The sequence below is a fragment of the Cygnus atratus genome, chromosome 1, assembly GCF_013377495.2.
Source record: "Cygnus atratus isolate AKBS03 ecotype Queensland, Australia chromosome 1, CAtr_DNAZoo_HiC_assembly, whole genome shotgun sequence".
NCBI classification, from domain to species: domain Eukaryota; kingdom Metazoa; phylum Chordata; class Aves; order Anseriformes; family Anatidae; genus Cygnus; species Cygnus atratus.
This window is the reverse complement of record NC_066362.1, coordinates 72762850-72778978: the sequence shown is the minus strand read 5'-3', so window position 1 is coordinate 72778978 and position 16129 is coordinate 72762850. Positions and strand designations below refer to the sequence as shown.

General features: G+C 37.4%; 1 protein-coding gene across 3 annotated transcripts in view; it reads left to right on the top strand.

The window, feature by feature from the left end:
• FBLN1 (fibulin 1) overlaps positions 1-16129 on the top strand; it is an 81763-nt gene that overhangs the window by 34019 nt on the left and 31615 nt on the right. For all 3 annotated transcript variants that reach the window (XM_035551020.2, XM_035551021.2, XM_035551022.2), the window contains exons 6-14: positions 126-227; positions 1500-1637; positions 3995-4132; positions 6418-6561; positions 7483-7611; positions 8108-8233; positions 8813-8932; positions 9811-9942; positions 10486-10609. In XM_035551020.2, coding sequence (XP_035406913.1) covers positions 126-227; positions 1500-1637; positions 3995-4132; positions 6418-6561; positions 7483-7611; positions 8108-8233; positions 8813-8932; positions 9811-9942; positions 10486-10609 — 1153 coding nt within the window. The remainder of the gene's footprint in view (positions 1-125; positions 228-1499; positions 1638-3994; positions 4133-6417; positions 6562-7482; positions 7612-8107; positions 8234-8812; positions 8933-9810; positions 9943-10485; positions 10610-16129) is intronic.

The following is a 16129-nucleotide window of genomic DNA, read 5'->3' as shown; positions in this document are numbered from 1 at the left end:
ATATGTGTGTATTTAGTTATTTGGTTTTCTAAATAAATCAGCAAGCATCCTGTAAATTTTTGATTTGTTTCAGTCCCTGTGAAGAGCCTCCTAATTTTATAAGACTTCTTAAAATATCCAATTAGGTGGTGGTCCCTGCTCTCAGCAGTGCAGAGACACAGGATCCAGTTATGTCTGCTCCTGCTTTGTTGGGTATCAACTTCAACCAGATGGTGTCAACTGTGAAGGTAAAAGAACTAAAATCATTACCTCGATAATCAACACCCTTATTTCAAAAGAGCAAGAATAGGTTAAAAAAAAAAAAAAAGAAAGAAAAAAAGATTCAGTCAGAAGAGATCAGAATATGTTTATATCAGCAATGAAAGGAGGTGAAATCTTAAAAAGAAGACACAGTAGATCTTTAGCTTTTCCTTGTGAGCAAAGCCAAAATAAAATACCTGTGTTCTATTTTAGTAGTAGATGATAACTGAGTAGTAGATAATAATTGATAAGACAGATGAAATAGAGTAAGATTCTTCAGCTTGTTTAGGACACAACTGACAGAAAGGTTGAAAGTTGTGTGTATCATTAGTGGCCTGGGAATAGTCAAGAGGGAGGAATTGTTCATTTTCTCCCAGTACAAAAACTAAACGGGCATCAGATGAAATGGGCTGGGATAGAGCTCATCACGCTTGACTTCAGACGTATATAACGTGGACATCTGCTTCTGAGCTAGTCAGCCAAGGCGCACTTTTTTTTTTTCCTGGTTAAGAGAAACAAGCAGTTCCAGGGCACAGTTCACCTCACATATTTTGAGTAGCTATTCTAGGATGAAAAGTGTTACTCATCAGAAGTGCCTTTTTCTCTCATTGACTGAAAAGGGGGTCTAGGTGAGTAGCTGTGATACAAACTTCAGAATATAAAACAGACACTGATGATTGGTCAGATTAACACTAGCCTAATGTGAAATATAAAAAGAAAAAACTTACATATGACACGTGTGGATGCCAAATACTCTTATGGATTCAAGACAAAGATGAAAAATTCACAAACGTCTATCAGTAGCTAGAAAGTAGAAAGTTGCAGCCTGTGGCCTGAGGAGTCCTTAAGCCATATGTGGGTGGGATCCAGAGCAAGAGAAACGTTTCTGAAAGTTTGCTGCATTCAATAAGTCACTATAGTTATAATCATCTGCTACTAGTCAGGTGATCGTTGGTCCTTTGCTTGCACTTGGTACAACTTCCTTCTGTTCTTAAGTACGGTGAATCAGCAGTTGTTAGTCCTTTTAGTCAAAATATCTAACACTCTAAGAACAGAGAGGAGTAGTCACATTTTGGGAGTGTGAGGACAAACCTACACCATTCTTTGTAACCTGATGCCCAAAATAATCAGTGGTTGGAGGTGTGCCCACAGATAGCCTTTGATCTCAGCTCTCGCCAGTAGTTTTGTGTTTTTTATTTACTCTTTTTTGTTCTTTCTTTCTCCATCCCCTATCCCCTCCCTCCCTTTACATATTCCAGATATTAATGAGTGTATCACTGGTACACACAGCTGTGGGATTGGACAAACCTGTGTCAATACATTAGGATCCTTTCGCTGTCAGCGGGACACGAGCTGTGGAACTGGTTATGAACTAACTGATGACAGTCGTTGTAAAGGTATGTCCTGGGCAGAGAAACTGAAATCTTCCAGATTTACATTTTAAAAAAGAAAAACAAAACAGCAAACAAAAAACCAAAACCCAGCAACAACAACAACAACAAAAACACACTACCAAAACAAACAAACATTAAACCATCATCATGTCTTGCTCTTTTTATGTTTTGGGAAATAAGTGTGTAAGCCGTAGTTACACAGGGACACACAGACAGCTCTAGTTCTTCTGGGACAGTAGTTTTCCACCTGTCACCTTGCAAATACCAAATACAGGCTGCCTGTGGACTGTGGTAAGACTTCCAGAAGAGAGGGCTGTGTTTTTTATACATTGTCAAGTTGTGCTATGTGACAAGAGCTGACCTGCAGACTGAAGCAGATGATTTTGAAGAACCCACACTCACACTGTATGCATTTTTTAGGTGTTTACTTCTGGCTAGTTCTAGTCTTGTCTTGTGAACTGGTCGCTCTTAATGAGTGGAAGTGCCAAAGTCCTGCTCCTGGCACATAACTGATGGTTTATTTTCATCTCAAAGAATCAAGTTTACACATCTCTAAATGCAAAGTGGTAAGTGAAATGACCAGGCAGTTCAATTTGAAAATGCTAAGATAGATGCATCTTGAAAAAAAAAAAAAAAAAAAAAAAAAGAAAGAAAAAGTAAGCCTTTGTCTTCAGGAGGATTAAATTCATTACAATGGGATTCACTTCTTAATCACAACATTCTTGAGGATGTAAAAGTAAAAAAAGGTTAAAACCAGTGCTGCCGACTACCTGTGTTTGAACACAAGGGTAATAGTCTTTTTTTTTTTTTTTTAAACTAGAGAAATTAATGATTTCATGTTGCATCTAGCTCAGAGTATGCTGTTACATGTATCCATAGCTGCACCTGACATGCTACCTTTGCAAAGATAAATTGGCAGCAAACACCATATGATGTAGAATTGGTTTCCACTACGAAAAGGTCTGTTCCCCCAGAGCCTAGAATTGTTTAAAAACAGGCTGTAATTTCATTCCATTGAGTAAGTGAACTCAGACAAAATTCTGTGTAGGGTTTTATTTCACAGAGTAATCAGTGATGAACAATAGATTGGAGGGAAAAAAACAATGAAAAAGAAAAAGCTGATAAACAAACTACAGCACAAAACCCCTAGAATATATGGATGATGTTTTTTGAAAGTATTGTGGTTCAACTTTGCTCCCTTTGAAGTAAAATTCATGCTGATTTGAATGACATCAATTTTAGGCCCACAAATAGTTTACCAGCAAGTATTAACAATATTTCTCTGGTGGAAAAATGGGAATACAGTCATTAAATTATGCATGCCATTAGCTTTAGAAATTTCTTATCTGGATAAGATATGGTAGTGAAGTTAATTATTAACATTATGTTAATAGTGATGAAAATAGAAAATGAATAATCTTCTTCATGTATGATTTTTAAATGCCTTGCAAAATGACATGGAAAATACTTGTCTGGTTACTGAGTTGTGCAGCATATAAAACCCTGCTGATTTAAAACAATTAATTGTAACAATGTAAAACCCATACTAAACTTAAAGTAGGCCCCACAATCATTTTCTGAATCTCACAACCGTTAGGGATAAGCAGTTGTCTCTACTGTCGTGTCCATAGCATAGATGGGAAAGCCAAGGTATGCTATAGCTAGGAAGTTTCTGCATTTTAATAGTTTTAGGAGATTTCTTCCCATTGTGAGGTGGTGAACATAAAATTTTAGTCACTTTTATGTGGACTAGGTTACGTTCATGGATGAAACCTTGTTAGCCCTTGTCTGCTTTGTCTGAATCATAATTTATTCACAAATATTTATTTCCTGTAATGCAGTAGAATGGAATATTAAAGTGTACATAAATAATATTTGTATGCATTTTAAAGCAGAATAATGCAAAGAGACCTATATATAGATGAGAGTCAAGGTTAATTAATTCACTTTTGAAAGAAATGAACAATGTCTACTTTGGATCTAAGGTTAAAATTAAAAATGCAGTTGGACACGTAATTAAGTCCTACTGACTTCAAAGTTAAGCCCATGTATAAGCACAGTGCTGAATCAAGACTGAACACTGCTGAACATGGTGCTTCAGATGCTTTGTAGTCATTTTGAACCATTTAGTTATGAGAACTAAATATGTAATAGCATAATAAACACATACGTGCCTATATATGTTTTTACTGAGATTCTGTTTGAAGCAACAGTTCAGATTGATCCCGGTTCACTGCACTGAATTGCATGAAAATATGCTGAGGATTAATCTGTCTGACATTTTAAACTGTTTTATGTTTTAAATGTGATGAAAAAGTTTGTCAAACTCCTGCTAACAATTTTTTTTTGTGATGTACCAGATATTGACGAATGTGAGACTGGTACTCATAACTGCCCCCCCGATTTTATCTGTCAGAATACTCCAGGATCTTTCCGTTGCCGACCCAAGCTACAGTGCATGAATGGGTTTATACAAGATGCGCTAGGCAACTGTATTGGTAAGACATACTCTTATCTCAGTGAATACTTTAGTGATGCTTAGGAGTTAAGTTGTAGTTCACTGGGTGAGTTCTGAGCTTCTCAAGTCATTCTTCATGTATGTATGTATTGCTCTGCTATGTCTTTTTTCTGCTTCTTTAAAGACAGGGTTGGTCCCACAGGTAAGATTTACAGATGAAAGACCTCTAAATAAGACTTAAATACTAGATATCTATTTTTAATGAGGTTTGGGTACTTATGGCACTTGGCTGCATTTGAACATTTTCCTTAAGTCTTCAGAGATTTTATCTGAAACAAAATCTGGGAAAAGTGGTATGTTTTAACCTCCCTCTATTCAAAAAGTTTTAGCTAAAGCTTAGTATAAAAAACTGTAAATTATGGTTTCCTCTGTAACATACTTTGTCGATATTAGCATGCAGAGGGTCTACAGATATCTTTCTAGACCTGTCCACCTTTAGCTAGACCTATCCACCTTTAGCTGTGGTTTATGAAGAATATTACTATGTATGAGAATGAGGGACTAATTATCATACACTGTGGAGAGGAGTTTTATTTTAAAGACTGCTTAGAATCTGTTGTGCTAATGCCTTGTTTCCAAGACCTGTCAAGTTACTTTGAGGCTCCTACAAAACAGAGTTAAAACCTTTCAGTAAATATGTTAGAATCACTGGTTTCCAGCATACTCTAAATGGAATTGTCTAATGTGACCTACAAATCTATCAGTTATTTCCCTGAGTAGTGTTTTCAAGTCTCAACTTAACTTTAAATTCCCCCCAGCGGCATGGTGTGTTTCAGACTTGTGGAACTGGCTGAGCAGCCGCAGCTGCCAATTCTAGCTCATTGTCAGCCCCACATTCTCCTGACCATATTGTACTCTGTAGTGCTGAAATCTGATACTGGAAACACTGAGGCTGAAAATAAAATTGCAAAAATTTTGCAAACAAGATGAAGGGAGCTGGTTGTTGTGTACAACAAACCCTTTGAAGACACTTATATGCCATAGCCAACACTAGGTCCACAGCTGTAGAAGTTACCATGTCTGCACTGACATTAGTAAATCCACAGCAATTTGCAGTGGTAATGGTTATGTCCCCTATATGAACTTGCTCAAAATAATTGGCAAAACAATTTCACAAGCTGGTTTTACAAACTGTGAATCAAATGCTGCCTTATATGGTATCGAGGGGGAAAGAGTATGAAAGCTTTACTGTCTTTCCAACAAAGCAATTCTTTGCTTTTTATTGTAGCAACTGGAAAGCAGTAGCTCTTTGACAGTTAGCAGTACTACTGTGAAAAATAATGATCACGTACGAGTGAGATAAGGAGGAAAACTTGAGGCAGAGAAGTAGGCACATGAAACTGGATATTGCTGAAGGTTTTAGGATGCATGTCCATGCATTCACAAGCAGTGACTGTTCCTACAGACTGTCAGGTCTTAGATATATTAACATTTCCAGTTGTTGAAGGCAGTTTTGGAATCACCTATAGTCACTTATTCCTAACTCTGAAACTCCTTTTCTCCGAGCTAATAGCACATTGCTAACCTTGGGTAACAGCGAGTTTCTTACCTTCTTGGTTACATAAACTGTACCAGATCACACTCTGATATAGCTTAGTCTCTTCTCATTACGTATTCTGGGGTTTTGCTTTTCATTTTTTATTCTTGTGTGTGTGTGGTGTGGTTTGTTTTTTTTTTTTTAAACCAGGCAAAATCTGTGTCACAAAATGATACGATGTCCAGTTTGTAAAAAACAAAAAACCCATACATTTTATGGATGGTAGAGGGATGCATAGTGAATACACACACACACACACACAAAGAGCTGTTCAAGTTCTTAAATGTTTACATGGACAACCTATTATGAGATGAGGTAAGGTATTCATGGTGAATACCTGTGAGAAGTAGTTTTTCTCTGTAAAAATGTAGACTACTGCTACCTATATGACTTACTACATCTCACTTGCTGTAGTCCTCACGCATAGACTGCAACATAACTGGTTGAGCTGGTAAACTGAATTCTTCATCATCTCTTTGTACATCTCGGGGGGGATGACTTGCAAAGGCCTTTAAACAAAGACAAATTCTATAGCCAATTTCCTCAGCTTTTGAATGGGATCTGGGCCTTTTGTACCTCTCCCAGTCTTCATCCCAGAGGCATAATATTGTTGAAGCTAAATGACACAAATGTTTGTGCTCCCATGAGCAGAGCTTTTCAAACCACAAGGGATGTAAGAAAAGCATCTTACCTGCAGATTGTTACATTGACTTACTGTACTCTTGTAGATATCAATGAATGCCTGAGCAACAACATGCCATGTCCAGCTGGGCAGATATGCATTAACACTGATGGTTCATACACCTGCCAGCGAATCTCACCCAGCTGTGGCCGAGGGTATCATCTTAATGAAGATGGAACGAGATGTGTAGGTAAGTAACAGTTCTGAAGGAAAAAAAAAAGTTTAAAGAAAATGAACCATTTATGTTTACTGGTTTCTTGGGCTCTGCCTAAGTTTCTCTTGTTCCCAGAATCAGTTCTTGATCCTGTTCTTTCCCTCATGGCAGTCACAGAAAGTGAAGAGTGACAAAGATCCTTTCTGTCTTTCAAATTACTCATAAAACACTAAGAAAAACAGAAGTGACAATTGCCCCCCCTCAAAACGGCATTGTCTGTGACTATACTAATATACTGGAACAATGCTGTGTGGTCTAAAATCTCCCCAATACATAGTTATAAAGCAAGGACCACCTGCCACATAATGTCTCTCAGAAGACACTCAAATAAGGTTGAAAGGCAGATATGCCGTGGGCTGGCATTTAACTAAGGTAGCTTTTGCAAAGAGAGGTATTTTGCCTGCATTTTTCATTATTGTAAATGTTTATCAAAGCACAACTGACTGTGGTCTTCTGACATCTTACCTTAGGTGAAGAAATAGGTTCCATGAATATTGAATATCCATAATAAAATAGTTTTGCACCTAATTTCCTCCAAAGATTATCTGATTTCTTGATTTCTTGGTTTTTTTTCCTTCCCAAGTCCCATCAAGATCTACAGCACATGTATGAGAGATACCTTGTTCTGTAAGAATTTTACATCCAGAATTTTGCAATTATTACTCTGATCTTGTTGAAGCTAGGAGCTAGATCCAAGTCTCACTTTCTGTTTCAAAAGTTTACAACTACCACTAAAGAAAACCCATAAAACACTTGTAAGGCAGCAAGAATTTATACTTTATTTTACAGATAGAAGGGACATGTAAATATGCATCTGAACTAAGAGTTAACATGTTGCTCTTCTCTCGGCTTGCATCCTCATAAGTGTACTTACAATCACATTTCCTTTTTTTATAGATTTGGATGAATGCTTATCTTCCAATCAGCCATGTGGCGAGGGACATGTTTGTATAAATGCCCCAGGCAATTATCGCTGTGAGTGCAAATCTGGCTATTCTTTTGATGTCATCAGTAGAACTTGTGTTGGTAAGTTGTACCTATCAACTTAAGTAAATCCAACCATGGCATTTTAAAAAATGAGCCTGTGTAAAGAATGTTATGGCTTTCTGCATAACCTTTCATCTAAATACAAAATTGACTACTGTATTATTTGTATAAATCTAATACCATACTAAAGACGTGCTGATACTTCAAAGGAAGCTGTATTAGTATTGTCGACATGTTGTCTGTTATCCTGCTAAAAGGTAAGATTATGAGAGTGCATGTAATTGTTTTCTGTGACTTTTTTTGTAGGCACCTACAGCAAAACATTCCTTTGGAAGATCAAAATGACTTTCTTCTTTAGATTGGCTAATTCAATTATGCACAAGGGTACTTTTTAAATGGGCATTTTGGGTAAATCCTTCCCTCTCTAATTTTAAATCTGGAAAATAAAAATAAAACTCAAAACCATGGTCCTGTCCAGAGTACTACTTCAAGGAAGCCAGCCAATATATAGATCTCTTTATGTTTATTGTTGCAGATATCAATGAATGCAGACGCTATCCAGGCCGCCTTTGTGCTCACAAGTGTGAGAATACTCCTGGTTCCTACTACTGCACTTGTACCATGGGATTCAAACTTTCAGTTGATGGCAGGTCATGTGAAGGTATGGCTATATGCATTAGGTATACAGTGTGAGATGTAGCTTGTCACTGTTTAGCTATTCCTGTTTGATTTTAGCTCATAAGACTGCTCTGGATTGGTACAAGAAATCAACCCAATGTTGTCCCTTTGATAGCATGAATGCTGCTATGATTAATCAAGGCTGCTGTAGTCCACAATTCCAATATTTTGTCCTTTGGCTGGATCATGCTGAGGTGTATGTGTCTGTATTTACCGCATTTTCAAGTGATGTGACTAGATCAGATTCAAGGGTTTCACAACCAGCTTTGCTGATATCCAAATATAAAGATGCAGGTGTGGTCTTAACGACTCCCTCCAAGTCACGCACCTTGAAGGACAGTGGGAAATAATAGCACACAGTAACCTATACTACCAGACCCTCTTGAGAACAATACACTCAAAGCCCATTATTTCCAGCTTACTCAGTAATATGTAAACCATCCTTTTTTAATTATTAAAAAAAACAAAATACAAAGAAACCAAACTTTAGCCTCAGTCCTGTAACAGGAGTGACAAATACAGCAAGAAATTGGGGTTTCAGGTGTATAATTTTGCATTTCAGATTTAAATGAGTGTGAGAGCAGCCCCTGTAGTCAAGAGTGTGCCAATGTGTATGGCTCCTATCAGTGTTACTGCCGCCGTGGCTTTCAACTTAGTGACATAGATGGGATTTCATGTGAAGGTAAGAACTGTCTTTGCAGATAAAGGATTTGAGCATTTTCTGTTCACGCCATGACATACATAAACAGTTTAATAGACTCTTAATAGATGCATTTTAACATTTGATTCTGTTTGGTATTTTCCTGTGAAACTATGAAACTGTACTTAATAAAAGTCTCCCGCCCATGCCTTCGTCTAGAAATATCTCTGCTTGATTGTATGGTGTCAGCTTTGCTGTTTACATGGAACTATAACTTCACATACTTTCCTAACTGGTCAGAAATGTGTCTTTTTAAAAATTTTTGTTACTGAGCAACTAGCAGAATTTCTTGTCTTCAGCAAGTGAACATACAAACATGTTTGTGTGTTACATACGTAATATACAATATTATTACATGGTATTTTATATATCCTCCTTTTGTGGCTGGTTCTGAATTAATGTGTATGTAGGCTTTGATCAAGTAATAGGAGAATGTGGGTGTGACCCAGTGGACAAGATCTTGAAATTGAGCTATGATATCTAGGACTTAATACGCAGTAAGAACTTGGGCAAAACATCACAATTTCCTTTTTATTAAAACAGGGGTAATACTATTCCTCTCTGTCCCCTTAGTAAAGTACTACAATAATGTGTCACTGTATTTACAGTGTTATTACACATTTATAAGACAAAAGCAGACTGTTTCTTAGGCCCTTCGATTGCTTTTAATTTTCTTCATACCTCCATTTATTCCTGACAGCCTTCATTAGATAGTTGTGGCCTTAATCAATAATTGTTTTCCTTTTCCACTAGTTAGAATCATGAAATAGTGTTTCAACCTCACAGCATGAACACCATATATGTGCACTTAGTAAAATGCCTTGCAGACATAGTAAATTAGTGGTGTTTTCCTCTTGCAGATATTGATGAATGTGCTTTACCTACTGGAGGTCATATCTGTTCCTTTCGATGTATTAATATTCCTGGGAGCTTTCAGTGTACCTGTCCCTCCACCGGTTACAGGTTGGCACCCAATGCACGCAACTGCCAAGGTACGTTCAGTGGCTTCAGGGAGATGTAACTGGATTGTGGGCTTCTGAAAAGTTCTAGAAAGGTTTTGTGTTTATAGTCCTGCAGCACTAAAAGTAAAACAGTCAGTATCAGCTTGAAATCTGGAGAGACCAATTTTTTATAATAAATAACGGGATCCAATAGAAATTTCTTTTACAGCCTATAGAATGCAGTAACGTTTTTATACTGCTCTTAAAGAATTTGAGTGAACTCAATGAAGATTCCCACTGTGAAATTATATGAATTAGTTTATCTGTTAAAAGGAAATACCATAATGCTGTAGACATTTCAGCAAATATTTAAGTCTTGCCCACTTAGTGGCACTGCTGCTCTTCCTTTTCTTGTTCTTGCCTGTTGGTTGGGTTAGTTTTCTTCCTTTTTGTTCTCCTGCTCTCCTTAATCCTGTAATAATGTTTAATTGCACCCCATATTCTCTAGTACCTAAGGTGATACTTTCATCATATGGCACCTGCAAATAGAGGAAAGGCATGTGTTTAACCCACTCACCTTTTTCCATTTGGCAGATATTGATGAGTGTGTTGCAGAAACCCACAACTGCTCTTTCAATGAGACCTGCTTTAATATCCAGGGGGGCTTTCGCTGTCTGTCTTTGGAATGTCCAGAAAATTACCGCAAGTCTGGAGATACGTAAGTACTTTCTTTTCAAGGTACAATGTTTTTTTGGTGGCATATTCTCCTCACACTGCTGACTGAATATGTAACAGATCTGGCAAATACATACTTTATTGGTTAGGCCTACCCCAAGTTTTGCACACGTAGGTCTGGTCCTTTTCTCGTGGTCCTATTTCAGTCTAAAATAAAAAGGTATTCCCTTAAAAAGATGCCATGTGGCAATGGTTTGCATTATAATGTTCTCTAGAAGCATATGCTGATGTTCTCTCTCTGGCTACCTTGCAGCAAGCCTGTTAGGGGGATTACATTCAGCTTCAAAATTCTAACTTTTCTGTCACACTCAGCCTTTGCTTACTATTATACTCCAGTGGTAGAATTATCTCTTATGTTGGCTCTTAACCTAGGTCAGAGAAAGCTATTCTGGTCTTGAAAATATGAGACACAGATAGGGGAGGAGGGGTAGCTGGCAGCTCATTTACACCCATCCTGTGGTGCTGGCAATGCTAGCTAGAAGCCATTTCAAAATTTTGGTAGCATAGCTATATGGCTGATGCAGATGACCGCTTTTCCACTTGCCCTATGGCTTTATGGCCATCCTGTACTCCTGTACTCTCTGTGTATCTCATACCCAGGTAAGTGTATGCATCAGCTTGAGAGGAAAGCTGGTAAATGACACTGGTTATCAGCTTGCTACTTTGCTCTTCACAATCAGTGTTCATATACCCACCATCTCTGTACCTTCTTTGTAGAATGAAGCTGGTGCTTCCAGCTTCCTCAGAGGGACTTTGTGGGGGTTGATTAGTTTCCATTTAAACCTTAAGCTGTAAAATGACATGTAAGTGGTATAGCAGATGTATTTGATCAGAATGCTGCGGAGGGATTTCAGAGTATAAAAACAAATATTTATAAAATACACTTTTGAGATGCATCAATAGTAATTAAATTTTAAGTGATGTTGGTCTCATCAGTAAACAAGAAGTGCCTCATGATGCAGATGTATTGTTTATTTAATATCATGTGTTATTTGTATCTATCTTAATTCAAAAAAAACCCCACCTCATTTGCAATGGGCCACAAAGCAGAATTAGATTTTTATTCTTATGGACATCCTAGAGTTGAAAAATTCATTTTATAAAATAGCTGTTAACACATATTCCATTTCATCTTCTTTCTTTTCTATATTTTTATGGATGTGTTGAAAGTAATGGCTATTTGAGATGTTAGGGATTTTTTTTGGAAGTAATAGGATGTCTGAATTGTTTTTCTGTCTGGGCTGTTGGAGCTCTATAATGACTTACTCTGCCTAACTCAGATTCATAGAGAGATTCTTCTGATGTGCTAGGGCTATAATTAGGCTGTGAATCAGAAACAAATCCTGTAGCTGCCCAGTAAAGTTCTAATTATTTTAAGTCTTTGAGTGATTATCTTGGATTTATTAGGCTTTCACCTCTTGACAGATTCAGACAAAGTTACTAAATATATTGTCAAAAATGTGCTTGCATAAACCAAAGAGAATACAAGTTAATTATCTGTATTGCAAAATGTCTAAGTTAGTTCAATGGGCAGATAGGTACTCTCCTACTTAGCCAGTTATTATTATTATACCAGCATGCCAGTATCAGGGTGTGTGTCTTGGGTTACTTTGTTCCCACTAGGGAACAGTTCCTTAAGATTGTTCTTTAGTGCCCTTTCTAATCCAAATTAATTTAAATATTCTTGTATAATTTTTGGCATATATAAGCCATCATAACTGATAGCTAGCATGTCTTTGTTAGCCCTTACATGATAATGACATTAAATCACTTTTTCACCTAACCTTGTGCCAGGACTCTAAAATTAAAATATCTAGCTTCTTATATCATCGTATTTATTAGAAATACTGGTTTCTTCTATTTTTTATTCAAAACACATTCCAGTTTCACCAACTTGGCCTATCATAAGAAAGATAACATGTTTTCTATTCCCATCAAGTTGATGCACCATAGAACTTTTTACCCTATACCCCAAATTTTCTTTGGAACAACTATAATTTAATAAGTCTCAGTCCTACCAATACAAGTTTGTTCATTCTTATTTTTCCTTAAAATTCTTATGTACGGGCAACCACTCTCAGTGATCCAGAAACTTCCTTACCTAATAAGTTTAAAGCAGAGATTTTTGCATGGCGGTTGTAGCAGAGGTGATTGTTGTTAGATGAGGTAATTGCAGGATTGTCAGATGTTATAGGCTGAAAGCTCAGAACAGCTTACAGATATTCTCAGCTTCATGAGCAAACACCCTGTGTAAACATCCCCAAAGACCAGCAAAGTGCCTGGCATGGTCTGGTTCTTAATGTAATAATTTTATTGATGGTCTAAACTATTTTGCTTAAATTCTGTATATATATATTTTTTCTCATAAGCCTATAGGCTTGGTATTTTTCTAAGGATAATTATGATTTACAGCTACTCACAATAGGACTTGCTGCACTGCCCTTGCCAAACACTTTTTGTTATCAAATTGGATAACAAATAAATTCTCTTTTTGTAACACTGAAGTCAAACATTTGTAATATAAATTTAAGCCAGGAAAAATAGTAGAAAAGATAAAGAGCAGTTATGGCGGTGTGTCGGAAATATATGCTGCTTTGAGCTAGATTGGGAAATGTTTTTGTATTTTAGACATGCCTGCATGTTATTAAGGTTGCCTGTTGTTTCTCATTATTAGAACCTGTTTTTAACTGCTTAGAATTTTGCCAAAACATAACCAGTGTCTGAAATTGTACATGCCAGGTGTCTAATTCAGGCTCAAGTTTTGGTAAATTTCTGCCAAAGCAGTTCACTCATTTCCAAGAACAAGGGTAGGCAGGAATACATTGGTTTGTGCGTTTAAGAAATTTCATTGATTAATTTATTTATTTTTCGTTGAAGAGTTTGCTGTCAGATTTTGGAGCAGAAATCTGAAATTTGTTAGGGGATTACTTTTGCACTTTTTGTCATCCTTACCAAAACTCTGTGAAACTTTTAAAGTTAAAAATCTTTGCAAAATTGCAGCTAGCTCTTTTTCATAAACCTTATAAAACAGGACCTGGATGGGTAATTACCCATGTGTGTCAAGCGAGTGTCAGGACTTCCTGGAGTATTTCTGAAAGGTGTTTAACTTTTGCTTAAAGTCCTTCAGTGATAAGGATTTCATAGCCTCTGTGTCAATCTGTGTTTGACTATCCTTCTCAACACAATTTAATTCCTCTTGTCAGTAGAGATGTCTTTCTGTTTTATTAGCAAACAATCCTCTTCCGATTTAGCAGACATGTGCCTCTTAAAGGAGTCTAAAATGTGCATGCACCAACTTCACAGACTGTCTGAGCCCATTCCCACAAATGGCCACAGGAAAGAAGCCTGATCTCTGTAATTTTAGCTACTACCTGTCCTGGGCCTGGCACTGCAGACCCTGACAGTCCCAGAGCCTCTTTCTTTTGTGCTTTTAAAGATAACCCAGACTTCATGAAAGGTGTTTCTAGCACAGATGAGAGAAGAGCCAACTCTGTAAGAAGGAAAGGCATACTTAGGGCGGAGGCTGAATGTAGGGACAGACAGATCTGAAGGTGTGAGCAGGTGAGGAAAATGAATCTAGGAGATGCTTGAGGGGTGGAGAGTAAACTTGTATAAAAAATTCAGAGACAAAGATGAAATAAACTGTGGAAATCAGCGCAGGTTATGATGGGGAAAGGGTCAGGATCTTTCTGGTAAAGGGTGATGAATGCCAGGTTTTGATGAAGACCATCAGAGCAAGGAATAGTTTGGGGTGGCTGCACAGAGATACTGAGGAAACGAGTATACGTTTTGGGACTAGGACTGTGAGACTGAAATTGAGAGGAACAAGTGTCAGCCAGGAGAGAATGGAGCAGGAAGAAGAGGATTGGCGCATTGTTGAAGATCCTGATGCCAGAGGTTTGAGTGAGCAGGAAGGGCAGTAAGCAAGGAAGGAGCCCAGTTGGGAAAGATGGATGAATGAATCAAGGATCACAGAATCACAGAATGGTTATGGTTGGAAGGGACCCCTGGAGGTCATCTGGTCCATACATCCCTGCCAGGGCATAGGATAGCACATAAAGGCTCAATGCTGAGGGCAAAATGAAGATGGGTCTGTGTCTTCTATGGCTTAAAGCTCTTTGAAAGTTTTCAGCTCCAGATAGGAAGAACATGCAGAGTATATATTCACACTATCAAGGGAAAGCCTTTGTAGTGGAGTATATTGTAGGCGGTGCAGAAAATTGTTCCAGCTCTGGAAATCTGCAGGATTGAATTTCAGAAATGTGTAAAGTTTGGTAATCATACTTGGTTTGTCATTTAGCAAGTTGAGATGGTTTCCCTATATAAAGTAAATTACAAAACCATAGATCCTGAAAAAAAAATGTTCTTTTCCTTTCAGTGTATAAGAAAGTGTTGTAAACCATTCAACTTCTTTTGGCAAAATTGAATGAATTGCCTCTGTACCATGTGAAAACCAGGCTCAGAAATTAACAGGAGGGACGAATATTTTCTGTTAGATGTATTTATTCTCTAACATAATATCTTTTTTGTTTTAATAGTTTAATTTTCCTTTATGAGTAACCAGTATTTGGTATGTAAAATTCAAACTACTAGTAATTTCTTGAAGCCAGCATTTCAGCCAAGTAAAAAAACAAAAGCAAAAACAACAAAAAAAACCTTAAAATTGAATAATTGAGCTAAATAGCAGTAAGCTAAAATAATCAGGAATTAATTCAGGAATAAGCATTCAACAGCACTATACACTTATTTTTCTAACCCATGCGTTTCATTGCAGAGATCTGCTAAGATACATCTAAAACCACCTCACTGCCAAGCGGTGTGCATTTCTCTGGCAGCATCACTATACCTCCTCCAGCCCTCCCCTTCTCCCACAGGTTCCCCTATGCTTGTGGCCACAGCGACGCATTGTGGTGGCCAGGCACAGTGGCTGCATGGCCACTTCATCCATCGTGAGATGCCACAGAGCTGCAGTGGCACCCAGGGTCTTGGGCTACTCATTCGTTACCAGTCAGCTGCTGAATTCCCCTACCATATGATTTTCTTCTTCCCACTGGTAGCATTTAAATAAGGTCTAGAGAGTACACCGTGATTTAAATGCTCATTGTTACTGCCTTTATGGTGCATGACCCCAGAATGAATTCTGGCCCCTGAAAGCAATAATATTTGCTCTCTCTTCTTTGTGGTTATTTGATGGAAAAATTAGCACACATTAACTAAACCCATAGTGAAGTGTGCAGTGTGTAGTGTGCACCACCAAAGAATAAGATAAAAGATGATGAATTTTGAGTAATTCTTACTCCTAGCCACAGGCACATCTGTCTCCACAAATAACTTTCTGAATCAACAGAATGTCCTTTTCCAAATCTTAGGAAGTTGAGAGATTTGAGGGTTTTTTGGTCTTTAAAAAAAAAAAAAATCTGGTTATTACAAAACATGTTTTACTTTTATAAAAGAATTAAGTCATGGCATTTTTATGAGCATATTTGTGCTTCCGAAAAGATTA